Source organism: Taurulus bubalis (genome assembly GCF_910589615.1).
Source record: "Taurulus bubalis genome assembly, chromosome: 3".
NCBI classification, from domain to species: Eukaryota; Metazoa; Chordata; class Actinopteri; order Perciformes; family Cottidae; genus Taurulus; species Taurulus bubalis.
Genome location: NC_136591.1, coordinates 10,725,756 through 10,750,801, shown reverse-complemented (window position 1 = coordinate 10,750,801; position 25,046 = coordinate 10,725,756). Strand labels below are relative to the sequence as shown.

Genomic DNA, 25,046 nt, shown 5'->3' with positions numbered 1-25,046 from the left:
GTATTTTGTATATATATATTTTTATTTATACATTTTTTGTATAATTTTTTATTTTATTGAATATTTTGCACTTCATCTCTGTGCATTTTATATTATATTGTAAATGTAATATGTTTCTATTTCTTGCACTGTGTTGATTGTTGTTTGTCTAATGTATGCACCACCCGCCAAGACAAATTCCTCGTATGTGTCACATTCCTGGCAAATAAATGGTTCTGATTCCGATTCTCTGCTCCGTTCCTTGCAGGTCTTCCGTAGTGGTGAGGGCATGGGCATCCGTCTGGACAGCGCCTCAGCCTTCCAGGGCGCTATCATCTCGCCGCACTACGACTCCCTGCTGGTGAAGGTCATCGCCAGTGGGAAGGACCTGCAGACAGCAGCTTCCAAGATGAGCCGAGCCCTGGCCGAGTTCAGAGTGCGAGGGGTTAAGGTAGGACACTCGGCCGTGCGTATACCTGACCGTGCTGGTGCTTCGCGCTTTTCCCTGAAGTTCTCATTGTTTCCTGTTGGCGAGAGAAAACGGTGGAAAAGTCAGCGGATGATTTTAAAAGTGCTGTGTCGTCAAGACAAAGAATAATAGGCGGTTGTCATTGACCCACAATGTTTGTTTCAGGAGAAATGAGTGACGGACGAGAAGTACAGTTGATGGTGTCATTGTATTGGTTTGCTGTGAATGGATTCATAAGAGCTCATTCAAACTACTCAAGCCGGTGGAGCATGGTTAATGGGGCGCAGCAGTGACAACTAGAAGAGTGAGAGGACAGCTTTTAAAGGACCCTGTGTACGGAATCAGCTGCAGAGCACCGAGTTACAGTGTTAAAATACTCTTTGCCACTTCGTGTTCTACTTTGTCAGATGACATTTTATTAAGTTAATTGCCGAGTTAGACAAGAAAGAAGTACAGAACTTGACACATGGTGTGTGTCTTGTGATTATCTTTTCTTCTACTAAATTCACCTGTAATTTGTACTTTTGCGTCTCTCATATTTTACACCTGCAATTGAAGGGAAATTAACAATCTGGATGACTATAAATAACTCACGCAGCGAGCTCACAAGTGTGACTTTTTTCTGCTCAGCCCTTTGAGATGCAAGGTCTTATAGCTATTAATCGTCTTACAACTTGAAACAGTGCACTGGGTAGCCACATTCTGGGATGTTTTTTTTTTGTAAGCCATGAAAAAAGTCCACAAAAAAGTCTTTTAACTGTAGTAAATGGAGCGTTTCATTTCAAGGTGAAGCGAGCTCAGTCGGTTACCACGGTCAACGCGTCTTCTTTGCTCTCATCTTTCTGTCTGTGGACATGAAAAGGATGAAGAACGAAAAGTATAATCATTCTACGGTATATCACTTTTTTTTTTTGCAGCTAAGTGAGAAGACACATCATCCACTCATTACATCTCAGTACAGTCTAAGTCAAAGCTGAAATATCATTGATGACTTTTGAAAAGGTTTCGCTTCATGAATCCGTTAGCAGTGTCAGAGGATACGGAGCACGGAGGCTTCTTTCGTATCGGAGAAGCATTTCATGTCCTACTTCCATTGTGCAACAACTAGAGTGTGAATGCACTGTTAATGTGAACCCTCTTTAGATTAATGAATACATTATAATATTTTATACAGGTTTTCCAACCTGTAGTGAGCTGAAAATGAGGTCCATGAGAATAAAGGATCTCCTGTAGCTCAGCAGCTCATACTCATTCCTCAATCTGTTTTGAATTAGTCTTGATGAGATGAAATTGATCTTTTCAACTCTAATTCCTCATTTGACTTGGAGTGCACTCTGCAAAGCGCCAACAGAGATTTAATGAATTGTCCCTTTGATGGAGCGAAGAAGTGTTTGGCGTCGGCCAGGACCTGGTTGTGGATGCTGTCCTTTGTCCTCGCCGCTGTACTGTAGATTATGTCAACACACCCCGGGAAGCCAATCAGGTGTGCCCTCTCTGTAGTGGCTGCAATTGGAATCGCGTGCGAAGAAATAATCGTTTTTTATTTTTTAGTAAGAACTAAAAGCAGACGACGAGCTATTGCGAGCAACTTGACTTGAAACGGGGTGGCTGCTGTTCTGCACCGGCGGTCTGATTCTAAAGCATTTACACCAACGGAGAACATCGAGGTACACTGTCTTACCGTCACAAGCTCTTGAATTATAGACTGTTGGTGGCAGACGGGAACCTTGGCAGCTCTGCTGTGGTTTAATGTCCCAGAGTTAAAAACTAAAAAAGTACTTCTGTCTTTGCCAACACACATTAGGCGTTTTCTCTCTTACCAGCTAGTTAACTGCTGCCATCTGGCATCACACGTAAAAATCTGTCACTGATGAGCTTTCTGCAGTGGAAACCACATGGGCTTTGGTTCCCATGAAACTGGATCCTGTACTTATAGACTAGAACTAATTCATGTCATCCACTCCTGGAGATACTTTGTTTTCTGCTGCGCTAATAAAAAGTATAGTTTGAGAAGTGATGTCAGCTTGACGTGGGCACCCTACGTCAATTCGTGAGTCATTCCCCAATTCCCAGCCTGTTATCCGTCTTGATTAATTTAATTTAGCCGATATCCTGTTTATGAATCCGCATACAAAGCTGGCTAAATTGAGCATGAGCATCTTATGTGTCATGCCCCACGAGTACACTCTCATGGCTCCAAAAGGGACCAATGAAAATGTCCAGAGGAATTGTGGTTTGGCGTTTCTTTGTGACCGGTGGCCTTGGAGAGCGGCTTCTTATTGGTGACATTCCAACACAGCAATAGCGGCGAGAGCCTTGGCAACAAATCCAAGGACTATTAATGCTTTTGGTGTGCTCACAGAGATATAACACTGAGGGCTGACATACTCATAACTCCAAGGCTTTTTTTTTCTTCTTTTTCTTTCTCCCAGCAAAGAAAATGTGGCGACAGTGAATCTGAGGTAGACGGCACTATGCTTTTCATGTCATTGTGCGAGTTCGGTGGCTTCTATAGGCATGATAATTCCTCAGACAGTTAAGTGTAGTATAACCTTTAAATTCCAGTGAGAGCCGGATTGCTACCAACAGAAGTTTGAATGACTTGGTTGACACTTGACAACATGCTGCTCTCCACTGTTGTTTGGAATTATGTTTGGCATTTCAGAAAGCTTTGTTTATCTCCTGCTGTTGTGTATGTTCGTGCGTCTGCCGCCATGTGCACATATTTGCGAGGGTATTTGCGCAAAAGGATGAGCCGCGTGTGTTAAGCATGAAAATGTCACACATCCAGCAGCAAGAATAAGAAAGAAAGAGAGATAGGGGAGAGAGTGATGGGCAGGGAAGTGACAGCACATGTGGCAGGAGGGTAAATATAGATGGATAGAAGAGATGGGGGCGATGGCTAAAAGGGCTATCAAGATGGAGAGAGTGTAACGTAAAAGGACAAGATGGTCCGGCCCAGTGCACCTGTGGCTGTCGTGTGTGAACAAACGCATCAGGGTTCTCTAGCTAATCCTGAGGTAACCGACCACCATGGGGCAATGAATTACACAAATTCAGTGTGTCCTCGACACCAAGATCACAACAAAAAGGAATTCGTTCATATATCTGCCGATCTTAAAGGCTGAACTTGTAACGCCATCGGTGAGCAACTGTAACTAGGCGCACCAAAGGTTGTGGTAAGAGCGATAGTTTGCATTTAAAGAGTGGAGGCTGCTCTTTTATTACATCCGCCAAGCAAGTTTTCAGTTTAGTTTGTTTGCCTGTTTCTCAGCAGGAGTAAAACTAGAGGCCTGATTTTCAGGGAACTAGAAACGGTGTCGCATTCGCCAAGGACCCATTGCATTTTGGAGCAGAGGCGAATGACGAGGCGGACACACACATTATCTTTTACTTCTGGAAACAGCCTTGTTGGAGGTCTGACTGACTTCGAGGGCCTTTCTGTTTTATCTTTTTTAGTGTAAGAAATGGATCAAGCAAAGCTGCAACTGCTCGTAAACAAATGTCATCCCTGCAGCACTCGTAGGGCTCTCATTTAAAGTGAGTCGGCTGGAAGCCAAAGTCTTGCTTTTTAACCAACTCACAGCGCTGACTAACTTTGTTAACTAGCTAGCGGGAGCTTACAACATGAAGGTCGGCTACCAGTTGTTACTTGACCACACAGGGACTTTTTCCCTCCTCTCTAAAGTTGTACACACACTGAACTGGACGAATGCTTCCTGTCAATGCAAAGTAAGGGAGCATCTGTCCTGTGCAGATTGCTCATCACACAGGTTGATGGTTTGTCATGTGAAACCAACTAATGACTGAATAACTAATGAGCTCGGGAGCAGACACATACTCCCCTTCAGAACATCAGATGGTCCATTTTGGTGTGTGTGTGTGATACAGACATAGTGGCTGGTTATATATTTCTCCTCATGGTGCTTCCAGACTCAATATTCTGTCCAGTTTGGTGGATACTTCAACAAATGGAGGTGTGTGTGTAGGTCTGTGAGGGTGTGTATGTGGGACTCCTTACAGTTTGTTTCTTCAGAAGTCGTGTTTGAGTCACCGGGGGCTTTGCTACAGGCAGTGTGGTTTCATCACTGTTTATCTTGACACCTCATCTGTAAGAGTGGGCGAGTCTGATGTGACCTGAGGTTGTTGGACCTGTGTGTGTGTGTGTGTGTGTGTGTGTGTGTGTGTGTGTGTGTGTGTGTGTGGCTCTTTGAAGAACCTGTAATGTTTTGCTTTGTGATACCCCGCCAGCTCCCAGGCTACTTTCCATCATAAGGTCACCACAAATGTATCCTCCTGTTGCCTCTCTTCGTTTAAATGATAGTCTGGTTTTTATTTTTTTTACTTTGCACTTCCACTTGGACCGGGTCACAGTGGCTTTGACCAGTTGAGTTAATTTAACAGGTGTTCTCATTGTGCTGCCACACTGCTTCCTGCTTAATGGATCCTTATTGTCTACTCCCCTGTGCCTGTTTGTCTTCTTTTTATTTATTTTTTTATTACAATTCAACACATGCTCGACAAATGACTGAATTAGAATCACATGAAGAACAGCTGCAAAAACGTGTACATACAGCTGGAATCCGTCGTATAAACAACGCTGTTGCACTTTCTTGTAGAAAAAGGATATGCGGGGCCGGTCTCTCATTATGGGGGAATAATGACACGAATAAATCAACTCTCGTCTATCTTTTCCATGCGCTGGCGTTCAGCAGACTCAGTTTTGCCTTTGCCTCGTGGCAGTTAAGATAGTGTTGACTCGGCTGTGTTTGGGGCATCGGGACAGCGGTAATCCATCCTCCCTTTCTGTTCGCCTGCTTGTCTCCAGCGTGTCTGTGTGTTTGTTAACCTGTGTCCGGGTGTATTCGTGAACACGTCTGTCTGGCCGAGCTCTCCACTTCCAAGTGCCTGTACTGTCATGTCAAACTCTTTTTTTTCTTTTCCACACACTCTCATTTCTGTATCTGCCTGCCAAGTAAACAACTTCTCTACTCTGTATTTTATTTTTCCCTTCTGTCAAGCGTTCCTACCTTCTCACCCGTTTGACCTCTGTCTCCTTTCATGAGCAACGTTGTCTTCTGGTTCCCTCGTGTACATCTTTGGTTTCAGATCCACCGGTTAACGCTTCACTGACTTGGTGACATGTTGTTTTTATTTTTTAATGATCTCAATATTTCATGTCTGCATTCTGTTTTTTTTTTTTTTTAGAATGCCAAACATTTGCTCCTTTTTAATCTGTTATTCATATTCATAAATTGTGATTGTCAAATCAACAACAGTTATTGTTCAGTTCAATTCTGTTTCATTCGCATCCAAAATTAAGCTCAAACATAAATCACCCTGCAGTACAAATAAATCCGCGGTTCGTACATACTTCATAAATCACTTCACTTACTTTCTTTCTCATTTTATTTAAATGACCGCGAGAGAAACAAAGAAAAATGTTGGGTGAATCAGATCAATTTGGCAGAGTGGTAAACATCAAACAATAGTAATTAGTTTGAGCGTGGCAAAAGGCCACCGCATTGCAAATGGCTTTTCAAGGTTTGTAGAAGCAACATCCACCACGCTGCCTCGCCTGAAGAATGGCTGTTATTGCAGAGCACTCAATCATCTCAGACCACACTATAGCTCGTACAATAGCAGCAGGAGGGAAAAAGAGTGTCTCCTTGGTTGAAAAGCTAGTTTATATGTTCATTCACTTTATCCATCTGGCTCGTAATCAGGCTTTTTCTTTATTTATCTCTCTCTGCTTTGCTTTCTTGCCTCATCTCCAGCCCCATCCCTCTCGTCACAGCAATATCAGCATTGACAAACAGTTAAACATTGTTAAAAAAAAGAAGAAAAAGGCAAAGCAAAAGAGGTGGTAAAAACAAATAAAAGTGTAATCGACAAATACATAATTTAAACACAATATATATTGATTAAACAATACAATCAGCTTCAATAATTACACAGGGGGCTAGTAACAGGAAGAATCCTTCTTTCCTCTGATCTGGAGTTGGCTCTTCAAGACACGAGAAGCCAGAAGCACTGATCCAGGATCATTCACTCAGCATTTACAAAGAGGAGGGGAAAGAAGGGAAAGCCATCTCATCTCTGACTTATCAGTGTGAGAGAAAAAGGGTTTAGACACACACTTTTTATTGGCACACACTCTCAAAATGACACACTAATATGCTTCTTTTGGGGGGAGGGGGTGTATCTCTTCTTCATTTCCCACCTCTTAACAACCACTTAATCACAAGAACAGTCTTGTAATTATCTCTGTGCGCGTGTGTGTGTGTGTGCGTGTGTGTGTGTGTGCACGCTGAAGTCCTGGAAAAGCCTTATTTCAGGAAATTAAATAAAAGAACATCTAGAACATGCTGATCAAATTGGGCGGAGGGAATGAATTGGGGAAGTTGTGGCGATAGTGTGAAAAGGAAACTGAGAAGGAGAAAGTAGTTGTTGCGTAGATTGAAAAATAAAACAAAAAGTTGACACTAATGGGAAGAAAACCAGAGAAATGACAGGCGGAATTGTTTACGTCTTGTTTAGTGGTGTGAGCAGAGAGGCAGGCGGACTCCTAAAAAGTCTGAGGAGACCAACAAAGTCCGACGTAAAAAGACTTAATTTAAGGCCCTGAAGACATCACAATTTCAGATCCACTCAGGAGGAGTCTCAGTGTTTCCTCCTGCACTGACAGGCTTATATACTGCATGACAACACAGAATTGATGTGCTGTAGTACAAACGGTGGAAAAAGCCTCTGTCCTTATTAATAGTAATAAGCAGTTTTCTGTCCTTAAACAATAAATGACATGTTTGTTTGTTGTTTCTTTCAACGCCTATTTGCATCACTTTTGACAACTGTAAACACTTGGGAAGCGGCAGAGTGTGTCTCTTGTTTGAGAAGGTGTGCTATTTGTTTGTCAGTGAATCCAATGTTAAGCAAATTGGTGCATTAATATTCCGAGCCACTGCTTTGGAAACTAATAGGAGCATTATTAGATTTCCCATTGGATGGCTTTGGACTGTACAGGTGTCATCACCGTCTCTCCACTGCACATTAAACATCGTGTTAGAGGACCCGTTGTGCTCTTAAAGTTTATATTTCACTCGCTCAGTTGAAGTTGGTTCGCTTGGCTTGCAAACTTTCCCACCGATTTCCATGAGATCACAAGATAAGTGTGCTGATCTCTTAGTGAATTTTGGTTCAACCATAAACATTGCGATAATGCTGGAGTCTCAAAGGTAAGTGTTATGACCTCAGGAAAACAAGACAAAGAGTCATGAGACGATAAGACGGGGGAAAAAAGCAAAAAGGCAAAGTTGTTACGATGGCAGCGGGCATTGAGCGTGTTAGTATACAGCCACTCAGCACCGAGCAATTCCCTTCAACACACAAACGCGATGCGCCAACAATTACTCCGAAAACAGCTGTTTTATGGGGGAAAACAATGTCACACATGCGAGCACAATCACCCAAACGTGACTTACCAGCTGAAACTGCCAATCCGGCTTAAGAGTCAGCTATCATGTCGCACTTAAGCGACGTGTCAACACAAGCACAGTGTCTCGCAGCCCCCCCCCCCCCAAAAAAAAAATGACAGACACACGACAGATGTGCTCATAACCAGAATCATATCTTGCTGCCGTTTGCACACATGTTTACATGCAGCAAGTTTGAGCTGCTTGGTGTCAACTGGGACTTTGAAGCCATAATCGGGATTAAACGGCTGGAAATCTGCTGTGACGAAGCAAGGGGGGGGGGGGGGGGGGGGGGGAAGGGAATGGGGAGAAGGGGATGTGCAAGAGGGGAGCAAGGAGGAGAGGGAGGAAGTGGGAATGGAGAAAGGATGTAGGTTGGATGATGCTAGAGAAGAAAATGTAACCAAAGTAAAGACAAAACCCGCAGAGATGGAGAGGAAGTTTCCACTCAAATGAGACCTGGTGACAAATTTGCGAGATGTTCATGTGAATCGGTTGCTTTCATCAGCTACTCTTATTCCAATCCTCCCAAGATGAACCAAGCACCTGGTGTTGTTACTTCCAGTCTGATTTGGCAACTTCGTCACTCATCTCGTGTGACTTTTTTTCTTTTCTCCGCCACGTTTCCTCCGTCCTTGAACTGTAAATTATTCATTCACCGTACTGAATGAAACATTTAGCCAACTTCAAAGCTCACACACACACACACACACACACACCCCACCTCCTCTCCTCTGTCGTTCTTTTCTCTCAATCTGTCATCTCGTCTGCTGTAACAGCACAGCTTGAGTTCAGCCGCATGCACGTTTTAAAAAAATAAATAAAAAAAAACACAACACACTCTCATGCCCCCCAGTTGTCTGGACGTCTGTGTGAATATTAATTTATAATCAGAGAGAGAGCTGGAGATGGAGGAGATCGGGGGGTGAGGAGAAGGAGACGACCTTGCTGGTGTGAAATCTGATTAGTTTGGTGAGTGATGCACTTTCCTAGCAGACGGGCTATCCGTCATGGCGTCTAAGGTTTGGGTCACCTGCAGTTCACTTCCCCTTCAACTCAGCGATATGCGATCGCGGCGCGATGTGTGCTCAGTTGACTGCAACGGAATAACAAAAAAACAAACTACACCTTAGGCTCTGTGTTTAGCTGCAGACGACGACGAATGACGAATTAAGCCTAGTTTTCATCCCTTTCTAATATCTCTTACCTTGAATGGCTGGGAAAGGGGTCGAGGCTGAGTAAGAATCTGCAGCAGAAGTCAAGAGACCAGGTGTAGCATGTGAATGGAAACCAAAGAGCAATACGGGGTTGAGAGTAGGCAGCAGAGCATCCAATACGCAGCCCATGTAGACGTGAAACAGCCATGTTGGTAATCCTCTCTGGCATGTTGCCTCCAAGCACACCATTAACATATTACATATTAAAATATATACAATTGAGTTAATGACCAGTGCACGCTCAGGAAGCGACAGTGACCTCGGGCACAGTCAGGAGAACGAGTTACTCTTGAAAAGTACGGACTGCATGTTAATTCCCTTCAGGCCCACGCGAGTGTGACGTCAGCGGATACCCGAGGGGCCGCGGAAACAAGCCAGTTACCTGTTTTCTGAAAGCACAGCAGGACATTGTTTGTTCAAAAGTAGAAGGGAAAAAAAGAAAAAAATACCACAGTTAAATGTGGCTTTGTGCAACTTCCTATGCAGCATATGCGTCGTCATGAATATTGAGATTCTGCAGCTGGTGCCGGGCATACCAATGCGGACATACTTCAACACGCACTTTGCACACTAAAGAAGCGCCGTCTCGGGGGAGGTGTTTTATTTTTTAAATTAAGGGTTGGTACACACGCTGACTAATTCATGTGTTCTAATTCACTCACTCACTCACACAAAGATTAATGCCATCGGGACAATTAACACACACTCAAGCACGCTCATGCTCATGTAATGGGTTAAACAACAAACAGCATTATATATAAGGTTTTTGCACCGTGTTGGAATACATCGTTCTTATTCGTGTTCTTTCAGAAAGTCCTCTTCGCGGTTTCTTCGGTCACTCTGGTTGATTGCGTTCCTTGAAACTAAACAAATGGAGCCAATCAGCCAGAATAATTGATTCAATTACTATCTGAGCTTTGGGTGTTCGATGCTTATTCCCTTTGTACTTTAACTATGTTAAAGCACAAATGTTTTTAGAGGACAGGGGGGGCTTTGATGGGCTCTAAACCTGCTTTTTATTGAAACAGAATCCTTGAAATGTGACTTGCTTATCACGTACAGCCCAGCGCAGCACAGCGACGGTGTCATCGGTATAGAAGTTGAACTGTGGCGGCCAGAGCATCTGTCTCGCCAGAGCATCTGTCCCTCAAAGTTTTTTTTTCCAAGACTAATTGAACGGGCGTGATGACGCTGCAAACTGGATTCCTCTCGACCGGCTGGTCGCCTCATTATTCCAGTCACACTCGCAGAGGGAACAGAATGCTTTCCAAACGGTTCATCTCGAGGGCGGCGTTAAATGCAGCGGTGCTTTATTGTTGCGTGCAGTAAAATGGGACGACTACACCTGTGTGTGCATCTGTTTTTTTTTCCCTAGTATTTTAAAAAGAATGCGTGGAAACCTTGGAGGCGAATTCGATCAGTTAGATCTGCCAATTTTGCTCATTAAAAGCAAAGCAGTTTTCCTATTTATTTTTAAATGTATGTACCAGCAATACTGGAGCTAGAGTTTTTTTTTATATACTTCAACAAAAAATGCCATCACACACCTCCTTATGAGGTGTGCTGGCCATTTGACAGCTGGGTTTTTTTTTTTTTTTTTGCGGCAACATCTGGCAGCCCAGTAGCACTGACAGTTTTAATGTTTTATCTTTTATTTTTCTCTCAGAGCCCGAGGTTGACCTGCTCACTGTGCTCTTCCTAATAAACATCACAACGCCTTGGTCTGGGAGTGTCTGTTGGCACTCGTCAGGCTAAATGATGGGCTTTCAATGCAGTTCATCAATACATTCATGTGCCTCTCCGCACTCATCCGTCTCTCTTCCCCTTGTTCTTCCTGTTGTTTCTCCACTCCACTCCTGACAGCGTTAAATGCCAAGCTTGGTTCCGCAGTATAATTACTGTACGCCGAATATGCACGCATAAGCGCGTATGATGAACACGTATATCACAGGGCGATCCGGCCGTACTCCACATACATGCACATACATGGGTTGGATGGGAAAAGAGGACAGTGAAGTCGAGGTACACTTGATTTGTAATTTTTGAGCCAAAGTAGAGGCCGTAAAAGAGAACCCCCATAATAGCTGTCCAATTTCGACATTTACAAAGACCTCGTTGAAGCCCTTCAGAGGCGGAATGCCGGCAGAGGTGACATGTTTACAGCCGTGTTGGACAAAGCCTTTCAGAGTGGCATTTCATCTCAAAGTCGAGACTGCTGGATCGATATGGAGGGAGGGAAAGAAAAAAAATAACAGGAAAAAGCGAGACTAAAAAGTCTTAAGCTCTGCCAGCGGCCCCTCGAGGCTGCATTATTCGCTGAGCTTCCAGTCTAACAGTGTTGGATGGAACAAACAAAATGCTGATAAATTTCCTGTTTTTAAACCAAATTCGGGCTGAGGATGTAAATACTGACTTCTGGACGTCATGGTGGTCTGTCAGCAAATCTCTCTGCAGTTCTTCCATTAGATGAGTTGAATTTCAACATCTCAAGCGGCTCATTTGGCCTGACTACGGGGTCACAGAAGTCTTTTTACCAAAGTAATATATTCCACAGCACCGCTGCGTGTTTCTGTTTCTGCTGTGCGTGTGCTGTTTTTGAGAGGAGGAAACGAGTGCCGGCCTGCTTCTCACGCAGCGGCCCCTTGATCAAAGGATGTATTTGCTGAAAAGTTAGCAGCTTCCTGGGGCATCGGAGGAGTAATGCTATGCTAAAGGGAATGTGACACTATATAGCACAGCGTTTGGCATGGGATTATTTACAATTATGAATGTCAGGGGTTTTTACGCACTGGAAGCCCTCGGGGAACAATGAATCAGAGCAAAAAGAGGAAAGACTGGTCAGAAAGACTGAGTCATTCCCAATCCTCAGCTATAAGCTGAACCCCCTTTCCTTCAAGAATGACCTCATATCACCTTCTCTCCGCTGAATCATGTTCCTTTCCACGTCGTCCACCTCAGCTCGCTCTAATTCGCTCTTAACTTTTTTTAAATGTTCTCCCTTCTTCCTCTGTTTTTTTTTATATATGTTAATATAGTTTTTTCCAGTAGTGTTGGTGAGCTTGGAACTGAAGCTTATTCTACCACCGCCTTCACGCTAAGTGGCTCTGGATAAGAGCATCAAGTAAATGCCTGAAATGGAAAATGTTCCCGGAAATGGTCTACGGTATCTTCATCTTTTTTCTTTTCTTTCGCAGCTGTCACAAAGCTGTCTGTCATCAGACTTAAATCATCCTTACAGAGATAATTGGATAAGTACTTTGCTCTCCTGTCAGCAGGCTGAAAAAAAGAAGAAGAATTAAATGGATTGATATGATCTCATTAAATCACAGCGAGACTGGTGGCAAGGCTGGACTTCAAGTATCTGCCTAGGCAACAATAGCACCACAGACGCGTGGCGGTTTTGGAAACAAACACTGTGCGTCTGATATATTCACCAGGAATCAACTGTTCTGCCTGAACAATCAAAGATTTCTTTGTAAATAATGCTCATCTGCTGATTGGGTTTGCATTGGGCTCTCTGCTATTTCAACAAATCAAACAGTGCAATTGCATTCAGATGAACGGATAAAACAATCCAAACAAGACAAAGACGACGTCCAAAGATTTACTCGATGAATTGATCCAGGTTTGAACTTGTTTACGGCGAATGGTTTGAGCTGCTTGGACAGCATTTATATGAACAAATCCGCGGGTCGATAGAACAACAGCAGCAAGGTTGACTAACAGAACGGAGGATAAGGGTAAAATAACATGTTTAAAGATTGCGTCAAAACAAGGGGAAATAGTGCCATTAGGAGGGTTGAAAAAAATATTTAAAAGAACTGGAGGGATGAGGAGAAAGAGAGAAAATACTTTGGGAGAGGGCCTTCTGTTTTAGCTGCTTTAATGGCTGATTGAGAACCAAAGTCTCTCTTCTAATTCTAATGAGTTTAATTATGGCTCGCCCTTTGCCAGGTGTTTGGATCAGCTAATGTCTGTATTCATTAATTGTCAATTTAAACCGCATCAGGTGCAGCCTCCCAAACTCAGCCGGCTCGTCGTGCAAACATTTCCCAAAGTAGAATAAGTGTTTGTTGTGCTCAGACGTTTGGTGACAGTCCACAGACGGAATAAGATAAGCGCGGGTGGTAAAGTTTTGATAAGAACTGAAGATGGATTTAGGATAAGACACTCTAAAGGCAAAGCGAGCATTTTCTTATCTGTGCTTTTCTGTGACAAGATTGGCATTTGCGTTTGGTTCCGTAATGCGGCGCCTGCTATTGAAGACGAGTGGAGGAGGGGGAGGAAGAGAGGATGCATAAATAGTGCTCAGATCGATAGCAAAGCGAGGGCGTGTTGTTCAGAGGGACCCAGACTTTGTATTCCCCGAGATTTAAGCAATAAGGTGTGTGTCTGCACATCTCGGTGTGTGTCTGCACGTCTCGGTGTGTGTCTGCACGTCTCGGTGTGTGTCTGCACGTCTCGGTGTGTGTGTGTGCACGCACAAGAGAGTGCGTGTTCTTTTTTGTTGTGAGAATACGGGGATTTGTCTCATATTAAATTGACAATGAATTTGAGCTTAATACTCAGTGCTGCTGCAGAGGAAACAGATGCTTTCGAGTCAGGAGAGCGAGGACAAGGGAGACGGAGGGCTCTTTTATTCTCATTCGCTCCTACTTGTCTCATTGTCATCCAATCCGCTTTGCTATCTTAGCCACTGATCAGTGTGGGGCCACATAATGAACTTCACTGTCATTTTTATTTTCTCGGAAACCAAATTCATATTTCCTGCATGAATTACTTTATTTCTCCCACATAGACCGGGCTACAATGTTATTAATGTTGTGATAACATCCAGCTCATGTCAAAATGACCCCACATTCTTTTTGGGTGCTAATGGCTCTATACAATGTAGTCTGGGTTGCTTATCGTATCTTAATCTCTCTCCAACAACCACATCTCATCAATATCCCACATATTGATGTGAATGCCCAGCTCCACAGTGGGAACGATTCAATTGGCAGCCGTGGCTTGACAGGCAGCAGTAATTGTACGCCGGCACTGACACATTGTCACGTGTCTAAAAGTCGGTGGCAGAGAGAAGAAGCAGAGGCGGAGACGGAAGCAGCAGTGTGGTCTGTAACGTTTTAGAGGAGGCAGGATATTGCAGACACGCCTAAAGGTCCTCTGTACAAATGTTCTCTCTTTGTTCCTTCCTTTGGGGCTCTTTAAGGGGGAACATTATGTTCAGTCAGGACTTTTAAAAACTACAATGAGCATCCCAGTCTAGTGCCGGACTGTGTAATGAAATTGGTCAGGCGGCGATATTTGGGTGGTGTGCAGCACTAAGTTGCCAATACCGTTGTGGTTTTATTCTATTTAAAATACACTTTAACCGCCATGATGGTGACTGTGTGCGTGCAGATGATGAGCTGCACAGTCACTCTGCCGTTTGTCTTTTTAACTCCTCTGCTCATTGTATTGTCCTGTCAATCACTGGCTTTTTTTCTTATTATTTTTCAGCAAAGTTTTCAAGTTATTATTTATTTTGTGTGTGTGTGTGTTTGTATAGTTTGGTTACGCATCTATGCGTGCATCTATGCGTTTACACTTCTCTGAATGATTGCACACTGCTGCAGCACGTCCACTTCTGAGCCTCTGGGCGGCCATCTGCGTGGTCGGGAGTTTCAAGTCAATGAGGCGAGGCGCAAACCCCAGGTGCACAGAGGGGACGGGGGCACGGCTTCGGGGGCGCACAGCAGCGCTTGCGAGGTCGTGAAGGTCCTTTTTGTAGAATGAAACACCCTGCAGATGTTTGTTGACCCACAGTTCACTGAAATGTGTTAATTATGGGATTGCTAGCAGTTAGGCGAGTGACATGCTCGTGTTGAATCTCACTATTATACGTTCAGCGAAATGCTCCTGCTCATGCTATGACAAAAACAAAGCATGTTATTTGTTGGCACAAACACTGCTGTGTTTAAGGGTTTGATTCCCTCTAGAGGAAAGTCAATATCCACCAACTGTTGCGTGCTATACCTAAAATAAAATAATCAAATCGCAAACAGCCGAAGTGTCTCTTCAAGCTGTGACCATCTATCAGCCGAAGAGACGCTCTGTGTAGTCGCTGTTACCCTATCCACGGATCGGAGAATGCCGTGACATCTGTTTTCACTTCCAGAATAAATATTTCATAATTCACATCTTGTACAAGCCGCGGTGGCACAGAAAAGGACGCTGATTGAACCTCACCTTTCATTGAACCCTGCATAGATTTTAGGGACAAATCGGTTACTGCTCATTTAGGTGAGTGACCTAAACACTGGGTGTATGAAAAGATGTTGGGAGTCTCTACACATGCGAGCCTCTGCAAAAGGACCTTGTGATTCATTAATCCGTCGCCCGGCGACTGAAGCTGAGTCATCATCCGAGGCTGCTGCCGTTTTCTCTGAAAATCAAAACAGCCGGGGACCTGAAAATTGGTTTTGAATATCTTTGGTGTGCACTGACGTCCATAATTGCAATCTTTTTTGAATTGGTAGGTCTTTCACAGGAGCAAATGGATACGTTTGCTGATGGAACGCTGTGCTGCATGTTTTCAGGGTACCGACATGCAGCATCCAACATTTTAGTTTTCCCTCTCTGTGGGATCGTTATAAGCTTTTCTCATTTTCACAGAGATTTGAAGTTTGTGGCAACAGAAATGTAGAGCTTTCTTTTCATTCGCGCAATGATAGCAGGCGATCTCATTTATTTTATTTAACTCTACAAGCTCCTTGTTGAGTCCTATTTTTCCTTGTATAGAAAATGGTTTCCATTACAGCAAGAAGTGGTGGTGAGTGTCTTTTGAAAAGCGTGCTATGATCAGTGCTGAGCAATGTGCCACGGTCTGACATCTCTGTGTGCAGTCAAACTCTGAATTTTTCATGGAAGTAAAAGTAATACATTCGCCTCGGCGCCGTTGTGCTGCTGCTGGAAAGCAACAGGACATTGTTAAAGCTTCACTGTTCCCCTCATAGTCTCGATGTCGCGGATGTTTGACAGCACTTTGATCTTTAGCAACCGCGAGCTAAGCTGCGGCTTAAGATGCAATGTATGACAATATGCGGCCCACATAACTGCGGATATCGTATATACAGCCCTCACCTCGAGAGACGAGAGTGACAGCACATTGTGCCACACAACAACTCTGTTTTCTCCTTCCATTCGCTTTTTCATGACACGTTTCCCCCCCGAACATCTGCAAAGTTGCTGCTGCTGGAGACTGTCTACTTGCATAGTTTATTTTCCAGCAGTCTAACGTTATTAAATCAATCCATTATGCCTTCTGCATGCAGATTCAGATGGAAATTGGGTTTTATATTATATCTAATTGTTGACAGCTGCTTAAACAAACATTCTTGACTGCCTCATTTTTTACATACCTTATGGGATCTCTTCTCACATTTAGCTCAAAGTCATGTGCACGTCCACTAAACCCCATTGTGATGAAAAAAACTCAACCAGCATCCTGAGTAACGATGCGGGAATCGGAGTTCTTAAGTTTTATTTCCCACGTTTCCAACCCTATACGGGTCTTCCTCGGGCAAAGAAAATGCAGCTCGATGTTTTGAATCATAAGCAATAGGGCCGGGGGCAACGTTGTACTGTTAACACCAACAGCTGGATCATATTTGATTTTAGTATGAAAATCATCCATTCAATCAGGACAGACGGGAAGCATTGAGCGAGATGGTAAAGCTCTTTTAGCATCGCTGTCTGGGAGATTTACACACAGCTCTCTTAGCTTTTTAGGGATGTAAGTGTGGTGTTGGTTCAGAGATGGGAGTGGATTTGTGGGGTTTTAAAAAGCTTTCCTAATTGAGCATCCACAAAAGGCAAATGTAAGCTGCTTGTATACAATTTAGTTTATTAACTAATCAAGTGAGCCTGTTTGTCATTCAACAAGCAAGGGATGAGCACGAGAGATGCTGAGGTTGTAAGGCAAACGTTTGTGGACGTCTTTCTCTCGTAATGACTCGCAATGGGGAGTCAGACGAGACAATATTCTTGTCTGACACCCCATTGTATCCGTCGCTTATTCCTTACCATCGTGACACACACACACTCACACACACACACCGAGATGTCCTGCCGTCGCCCTCTCGGAAAAGAAATCGTCTCAAGATGAGAAGAGCTCCAAAATCCCACTCCCTCCCTCTGATCATGGGTCTGCAGGGAGCCCGCAGGGATGATGAGTCGGAACGAGTAGGTGGTAGCATCGCCTCATGGAGGACAGAAGGAGGAACAAGGAGAAATGATGAAAAGAGGACAGGGAGGGGAAAAGGGAAGAAGATGGGCAGTGGGCGGCAGCAATGGTGAGAGAGAGGCCCTGCGGTGCAAGTAGGGAAAAGGCTAAATCACATCTGGGACAAAATACAAGAAAAGCAGAGATGCCGGGTCTGAAAAAATAAATAGCGCATACTGGAAGGTAATGGGGAGCACGGAGAGAAACGCAAGCGATGGAGGGTGAGCAGGAAAGACGTGGAGTGAAAGCTTTCTGAGAGAACCTGTCAGTGGGGTGACGTGCTCCCCCAGTTGCAGCGGGAAGACACGAGTTAAACGAGGGAAGTTTGGCGGAGGTGAAAGAGATCGAGGCAGGGAGTGAGAGGAAACCGGGGCAAACAATCACAGGGCCACGGCGAGCGGGTGGCGAGGGCGCTAAATGGGGAAAGGGACGGAAATTGGATAAGCGGCGAGATGGAGAGAGGTTCCGAGTGGCGGCCAAGAGAGGTCAGCGCATCACAGATTGAGGCTTCTGGCAAGATGCAGGTACTCCTGTGTGGTTCCTGTACACTCCATGTACGAAGCTGTGAATCCGCCTACTTCCCCCTCTACCAAATGCAATTCATATTCTCTCAATGGTCGATTTCTCAGCTCCCACCGAGCCTGTCCATTCAGCCGCGTGGAAGACGGTTCACCTCATGCCGCTCGATTGGTAAAACATTTACTGACTCTGCCAATAGCTGGGTTGGAAGGGTGAGGTGACACTAATGCCGCTGAAGGGCTTCTGCTCCGACTGGGATACAAGACACAAAGTCCCACCCTCCTGTTCCTTTTTAAACACGAGACAAAGAGAGAGAGAGAGAGAGATAAAGAGAATGAAGAGGGAGGCTTAGCGGCTGAATGAGGAGTCGGCTGAAGACTGAGACGGGAGCAAAAAGAAAGGTGCAGAGTGAGGGCCGAGGTGAAGGAGAGAGCTGCTGAATGGAAAAGAGAAAGAAGTTGGAAAGCAAATCGCCTCATTAGTTTTGTACGTGAGCGTCAAACATTCATTGCACACTGACATTCATTTCCTGCTTTCTAAATAATTTGCAGTGGAAACATCTTTATTAAGGTGACAGGTTGACAATGCTTGTTTAACCAAATACAAAAAGTGAGGCTCTCAGGTATTCTGTTTATTCTGTTAGATCAACCTCTCCCATTTAATGGGTCCCTGCTGAGTCAACACACGCAGAGGCAAGATTTGCTTTTACCTCCTCTTTTGTGTCTTTTGTTTGTCTTTTTAAATGTGGCACCGATTCATCTCAATGATACGCGCATGCATCTTCATTCATGGTTCGAACCAATTTAATGAGCATTAAGTCATTATATTTTAAGAAATAATCAACATGCCCTATAAAACAGAAACTAACAGAAAACACCGAGCCACAACTCAAACATTAGCTTTTCTATCCTGGTCCCCTCAAATCTGTTGATGAAATGATCAACGTCTGAAATCCAAGATAACATTAAATAGCAATAAAGCATCAAAAGTTTTCAATTTCTTCTAACACTGTGCATATTTCATAAGTTCACTCAGATATTGGTACGGACAATTCTGCGCTCTGGAAATATTGGTCGGTCCATTTGCAAACCTGCGCCCTTGATTGCAGACAGACTCTGGGAAGTCAGGGTAAAAACTTATTTTTCATATGCAGCTGTTGAGCGAGAGAAATGAAAGGGGAACTAAAGTGGAGGCACATGGTGGGGAGGAGAAGGCGATAATATGCAAAAGACTGAAATGGAGAAGGACAAGGTCGGAGGGACAAAGATGAAATGCCAAAATGTATTTGGGTGAAACCACGAAAGTGTAGAGAGGAATTTTAATATTAATGTATGTGAGAAGGTAGGAGCGGCAGTACTGATATGGGAAACCAGAAAAATAGAGGGAGTGACAGTGAAATACATTACGTTATAAAGAAAGAGAAGGAAGTTGATATTCTTCAAGTGGAGGAAGATACAAAGAGACAACCAATATTTTCCTCTTCATAAGAGCAGAATGAAATGAGTGAAAGAGTCAGGCGGCGGTCAGGGAGAGGTGGAGATTAGGAGCCAATGCAGGAAACAATGGATTGAACTAGGAGTCAGTGGAGGTGAAGGAGGCAGCCAATTAGACTGTGAATGGAGGAAACGGGGCGGGAAATGATGCGTTAAGGAGACTCTGTTTGAGCATTGTTTCTCCTCTTCATCTTCCCTCTTTGTCAGCTTTAGTTTTCTTCAATTTCCTTTTCAAATCTGTTCCTTTTTTTTTAAATGTATTTTTTATGGGTGCTCTGTGTAGCATGTCATTATCAAATTAATTTCGCTACTTTGGCGTAATTAAACACACAGAGACCGATTGTGTCTGTGACACGGGCCGGTGCTGGTGTTTAAATTCATCACATTGCCAATAAGCCAGACCTTTAGGGTCTCAATTCCACACAAATTGAACGCAGGATTTCCTTTATACTTTTATTAAGAAGCTGGTTATCATGAATTGAGATGAGGCAAATGATAATTCCCCTCTCTTATGCTGCCTTTTTTACTCCAGTTCTCTTCCTCGCTTCCTTCCATCGACCTTTCCCTCAGCAGCGTCTCCCATCTCTCCTCCTCTTTGCTCTTCTATATCCAATCAATCCTTTTATCTGCTGTCTCTCTACTTCTATCTGCTCATCCTCAATCCTCCTTCCCCGACTCTCTCTCTTACTCTCTCTCTCTAACTAACTCTCTAACTCACTCACTCACTCGTATATCGTCTCCATGCTATGCTGAGTCGTCGAGTTCAAGAGTTACTGGCAGCATGTGGTATGAAGTGCTGTTGTTGAGGGAGAGAAACAGCTTTTGTATGTCTTCTTAAATATAAAGTGCTTTGAATTAGCACATCAAATCTGATGGTACGGTCATATTCTCACATAGACTGACATTGTGTCACATGCTCCATATGTATTAATATCCGCCATCAGCTCACAGACAATGTGTAGTCATCATTCAAGCCTCCTGTCACCTGAGCCTGGTTAACCATAATTGCAAACAGAACCAGAAAAAAAAGATTAAGTCCATGACGGAAACAGCGAACAGTGTCCAGGTAGGCGTGGATTTACGTGTCAAAGATTTGTATTTAATTTGAAGTGTCCTGTCAAAATGGCACCATTACCATGAGACTATCCAACAATAGAGCTGTGTGCTGGTTCATCAGCTCATGCAGGGGGAACAGAGCTGTCGACTAACAGAGCAGTGCCGTGGAAAATTGTGAAGTTGTGTTTTATCACACAGGTGGAATGTGAAAGATGCAGGAACATGGCAGACAGCCTCTGCAGTGAATTTGAAGTGACAGCGGCGCAGCTGCAATGTGCTGGTAGCCAGACGACGAGCACATATGGTGAAAGAAGCGTTTCGTGTTATTTGGAGTCTGTTGTAGTACAGAAGGTCAGACGGGAAATGGCTTCATTACATTTTACTGCTGGGAAGGAAAATGTGCTTTTTTTTAACCTCTTGGATTTAAGCAATTCTTAAGAGTTGTGTATCATCAGCTGCTGTTGATTTGATGATGGCCACCTCGCTCTTCCTCGCTTCATATTCACTAAATCTGGCTGAAGCGGCCATTCAGATGTGAAGCGCCGTGTGACTCCCACTGCCACTCCATCTTTGGAGGGGTTGTAATCACTCCACATGCTGGAGCCACTGTTGGCTTCACATTTCTAACCTGCTGCTTACAGTTTGCATTTGTATTTGAGGGAGTGTTGCAAGCGAGATAACAGATCAGTTTGAATACTTATTTGAGATAAATAAGTCGTGATTCTCTAATTTCAGCATCTTAAATGCGAATATGTTCTGGTTTATTTCTTCTTCTGTGAAAGTAAACTCAACCGGATTTTGTCCACATGGCCCAGACCTCATTTACCATGATTTAAATTAACACATTATAATACAATTGCAATATTATAATAATATAATTATATTTATTATATAATTATATAATATTGTATAATTATAATACAATATCATTTTTAATTAAATTTTAACCTTCATTTTTATATTCCGTAGTTCTAATTGTAAATACTCACCCAATTGTAAATATTCATGCTCCCTTTAATAGCACTCTGTTTTATGTTTATCGTTGAATGTTTATTGTTAAATGTCATGCACCTTCCACCAAGACAAATTCCTTTTATGTGTAAACATACTTGGCAATTAAATGATTTTCTGATTCTGATTCATGACCTCAATATTCAACTGAAAGCTACATTTATTCTTGTGAGATGTCAGCATTAAACACCAGAGCTTTAATAGCCTCTTATTTATTCCACCATATGCACTTAAATTCTTTCAAATGTGTCAGATTATTTATTTTACAGTAAACCTCTCCTCTCAGCAGAACGTTGTCCCATTAGGTTTCCACGTATTCACTTATTAAATCACTTTGTGCCTCGGCCGAGTTCTAAAAGGTCGAGTCATGTTTCAAAGGAACTCCGGGTTGATCTGAGACTTCTTCTATTCAGTGTTTTTTTCTGTTTCTCATCTAGTGTGCTGCTGCATCAGAACAGTTGCACTAATATTTTCACACCGTATTTGCGACACCGCTGCATAGTTGCCATGGAAATGTCATTGCCTCGTAATCGCAACAAGATGTCCGCTCTGTTTCCACCAGCAAAAAAAACTATAATTCAAGGGAAGTGAACTGGTCCAACTGGCCGAGTCTCCATGCGCCCTGAGTCAGCAGTTACTGAGCGTGACTGCGGGGAAATGCATCATACCTTGATCATAACTGCAAATGTCAGAGCAAGTTTGACTACAGGCAGCCGTGGCCTTTCAGGACACACACACACACACACACTCTCACACACACACACACACCGCCACAAGGTTATCTCCCCGTGATCATATGCGCACGTTTGTGTATGCCTGTGTTCAAAGGTGAGTTAGTGTGTGTCTGTTACTCAGCACCTTTTTTTTTTTTTTAATTAGTCAAATTGGGCCAGGGTTTTGCCTTGGGCAGAGAGAGCAGAGGGTGGGGGGTGTTGTTGCTGCACTCTGTTGTTCTTGCCCGTCTCACACACACACACACACACACACACACACACACACACACACACACACACACACACACACACACACACACACACACACACTCTCATTTTCAAAGGTGACTGTAGCACAGACTCAGCCACTGCTTTTAATGTGGCCACTTAGGAGCTTCAAATCAAATTGTCCTCTAACCTGATGTCCTGGGACACACACTCTTCCCCCCCCTCCTTCCCCCACCGCCTACCACTCGGGGGACATCTTCCGTCTGAAGCTCAAGAGAGCACGTTAACCCTTTTTTGCTTCTTGCACATCCAACACCACAGACACACCAGTTACTCCCCCGTCTCATTTGATCCTCTCGTAGCTAGCGGATCTTCTATCTTCCTCGTAATAAATTGTGGCAAAGTACTTACGTGACAAAAATAACACCGGCTTGGACGCACAGAGCGAGCGCATTCAGCCGCAAAAGACACACACACACGCACACACACACACACACACACACAATGACCTTCCTTCACTTCCCTCCCTCCCTTCGCTCATCGTCGTCTGTTTGTCCATCACTCGTCAGCATTCTCTCGCTCTCTCTCTCTCTCTCTGCAGATGTGAGGCTTTATTTATTTTCCATAAGCATTTAACCTTTTTTTGATATTTAAATGAAATGACTCTCTGTAACGCTGACACAGCTGATCCCACTGAGAATGAACAGCAGCTTTGCAGCACTTCTTCAGCCCCTTTCGGCTCACTATTTTTGCTCCTTGCCTCCGGGATACCTCCCCGTGGTACGCCCACTGGAATGGGAACCAGAGTCAAAACATGCTGGTGTGATTACATTTCATATCTGGTGATGTAAAACAATAGGAATCCCCCAGTGCGCGGTTGACGTGGCTGGGCTGCCACGTTTCCCCTGTTGCCACTGCGACCTGGATTCAGGCTTTTTTTCATGTTTTCTAATGTACTGCTGTCTCTCCTTCTGCTCATCTATGTCTTTAGAAGTGCAATTAGCTCCGTTCAGTTGCAGATTGCCGCTAAATTAGAGTTTAACTCCGCTGTAGGGAAAGGCTGTTGTAATGTTTTACATTGGAAAATTGGAAACTAGCAGATATGGTCGGTAATGACAAAGCGTCACAATCAGGATCCATTATTAGTCTGACAGCTTTTAGTTCTCCCTCAATCTGTTTGTTGTCACTTCAGCTCTCTTTCCTATTCTGTGTGTCATATCGAATCTGTTCTGTTTTTAGTCTTTTGTTTACTCGCACCTTTTTGTCTTTCTAACCGCGTCTCCATCTGTTCCCCCGGAACTATTGATTCCCCCTTTTTCTCAGTTTGCTTCTCCTATATTATCCACGTTTTTTCTTCTTCTTTTTCTCAAGCCATCTTGTCTCTCTTGTGCTGTGTTTAATTACCTCAAGGAGGTTCACTCCACCCTTCGAATCAACTCCACCGACTGACGAGTAAACAACTTAATTTCTGCCACATAGATGCACACGGAAGCTTCTTTGAGTCACACGTTTGCCTTGAGCTCAACACATTTTCATCACGACTGAGTCATCTTCACATTTCTCTCCAAATTCAAACAAAACCAGGGAGCTAGCTTTTTTATGTTCATCTATATCCAAGTGAAGCAGTAGATTAATGATTTAAATAGCACTTAGCTGTCTTAATTAAAATCTAGTTTAGGAACTTACTCATGAACTAAACTGCAATGACTGATACTGATGATTCCCTTCACACACACACACACACACACACACACACACACACACACACACACACACACACACACACACACACTCTGTGTGTACCAAATGCATGTAAAGGTCGTCTGTGAACACACACACACGATACAAAACGTACTCCCTTGTGTTAATGAGTCCATCTCTGTTTCATACATGTCATTTTTATTATTTATATCAAGTCCAGAGAACAATATTGACTTTGGCAAAATGAAATCAAAACAGAAAGGAAACAACAGTAATGGTTAAAAGTCATTATTATTATTATTAACTATGTAGTTGGCTCTGTTTTATAGGCATCTGCGTGTGTGCGTGTATGTGTCATTTTGTGTGTTTGTGCTTGCCAGTTTGTGTGTTTTGTGCTGTGTGTGCTTCTTCAATAGATTTTTTCAGTCTTGTTTTAATCAACTTTTCTTTTTTTTTTTTGTTCTAATCGGGAAGATTTTTTTGTCTAAAACAAAAAATCACACATTTTCTTGTTTTGGATCCTAACATCATTCCCCAGAAAAGTTTTGAAAAACAGAAACACATGGTGCGACAAGTAACATCGTTTTATATATATACTATATATATATATATGTACTTTTGAGTTTTCTCTCTTCGTATATTCTCTTTGATAGACATTTTTAGGAGTCTCTGTAGTCTGTGCTATTGTATCAGTCGTCCCATTATGAGTTGTACAAAGTCTTGAAGAAGAGTTTATATCATGAGTGGCTTCCATGGTGCTTCTGTCATTAGAATTTTTTTTTAATCTGCTTCCTTTCTGAAAACATTCACTGTTTGGATTTAAAGTGAATCCATGTGGCACAATGGAGTCTGAAGTCACAGAAAATGAGTTTAAACCCCCAACCCCCCCTGAACGTTTGCCGCTTTCTGACCATGCTACATT

General features: G+C 43.3%; 1 protein-coding gene across 1 annotated transcript in view; it reads left to right on the top strand.

The window, feature by feature from the left end:
- pcxb (pyruvate carboxylase b) overlaps positions 1 to 25,046 on the top strand; it is a gene marked incomplete at its 5' end in the record, with an annotated part of 237,021 nt that overhangs the window by 105,473 nt on the left and 106,502 nt on the right. Inside the window, one exon of the mRNA XM_079215460.1 lies at positions 248 to 430. Coding sequence (XP_079071586.1) covers positions 248 to 430 — 183 coding nt within the window. The remainder of the gene's footprint in view (positions 1 to 247; positions 431 to 25,046) is intronic.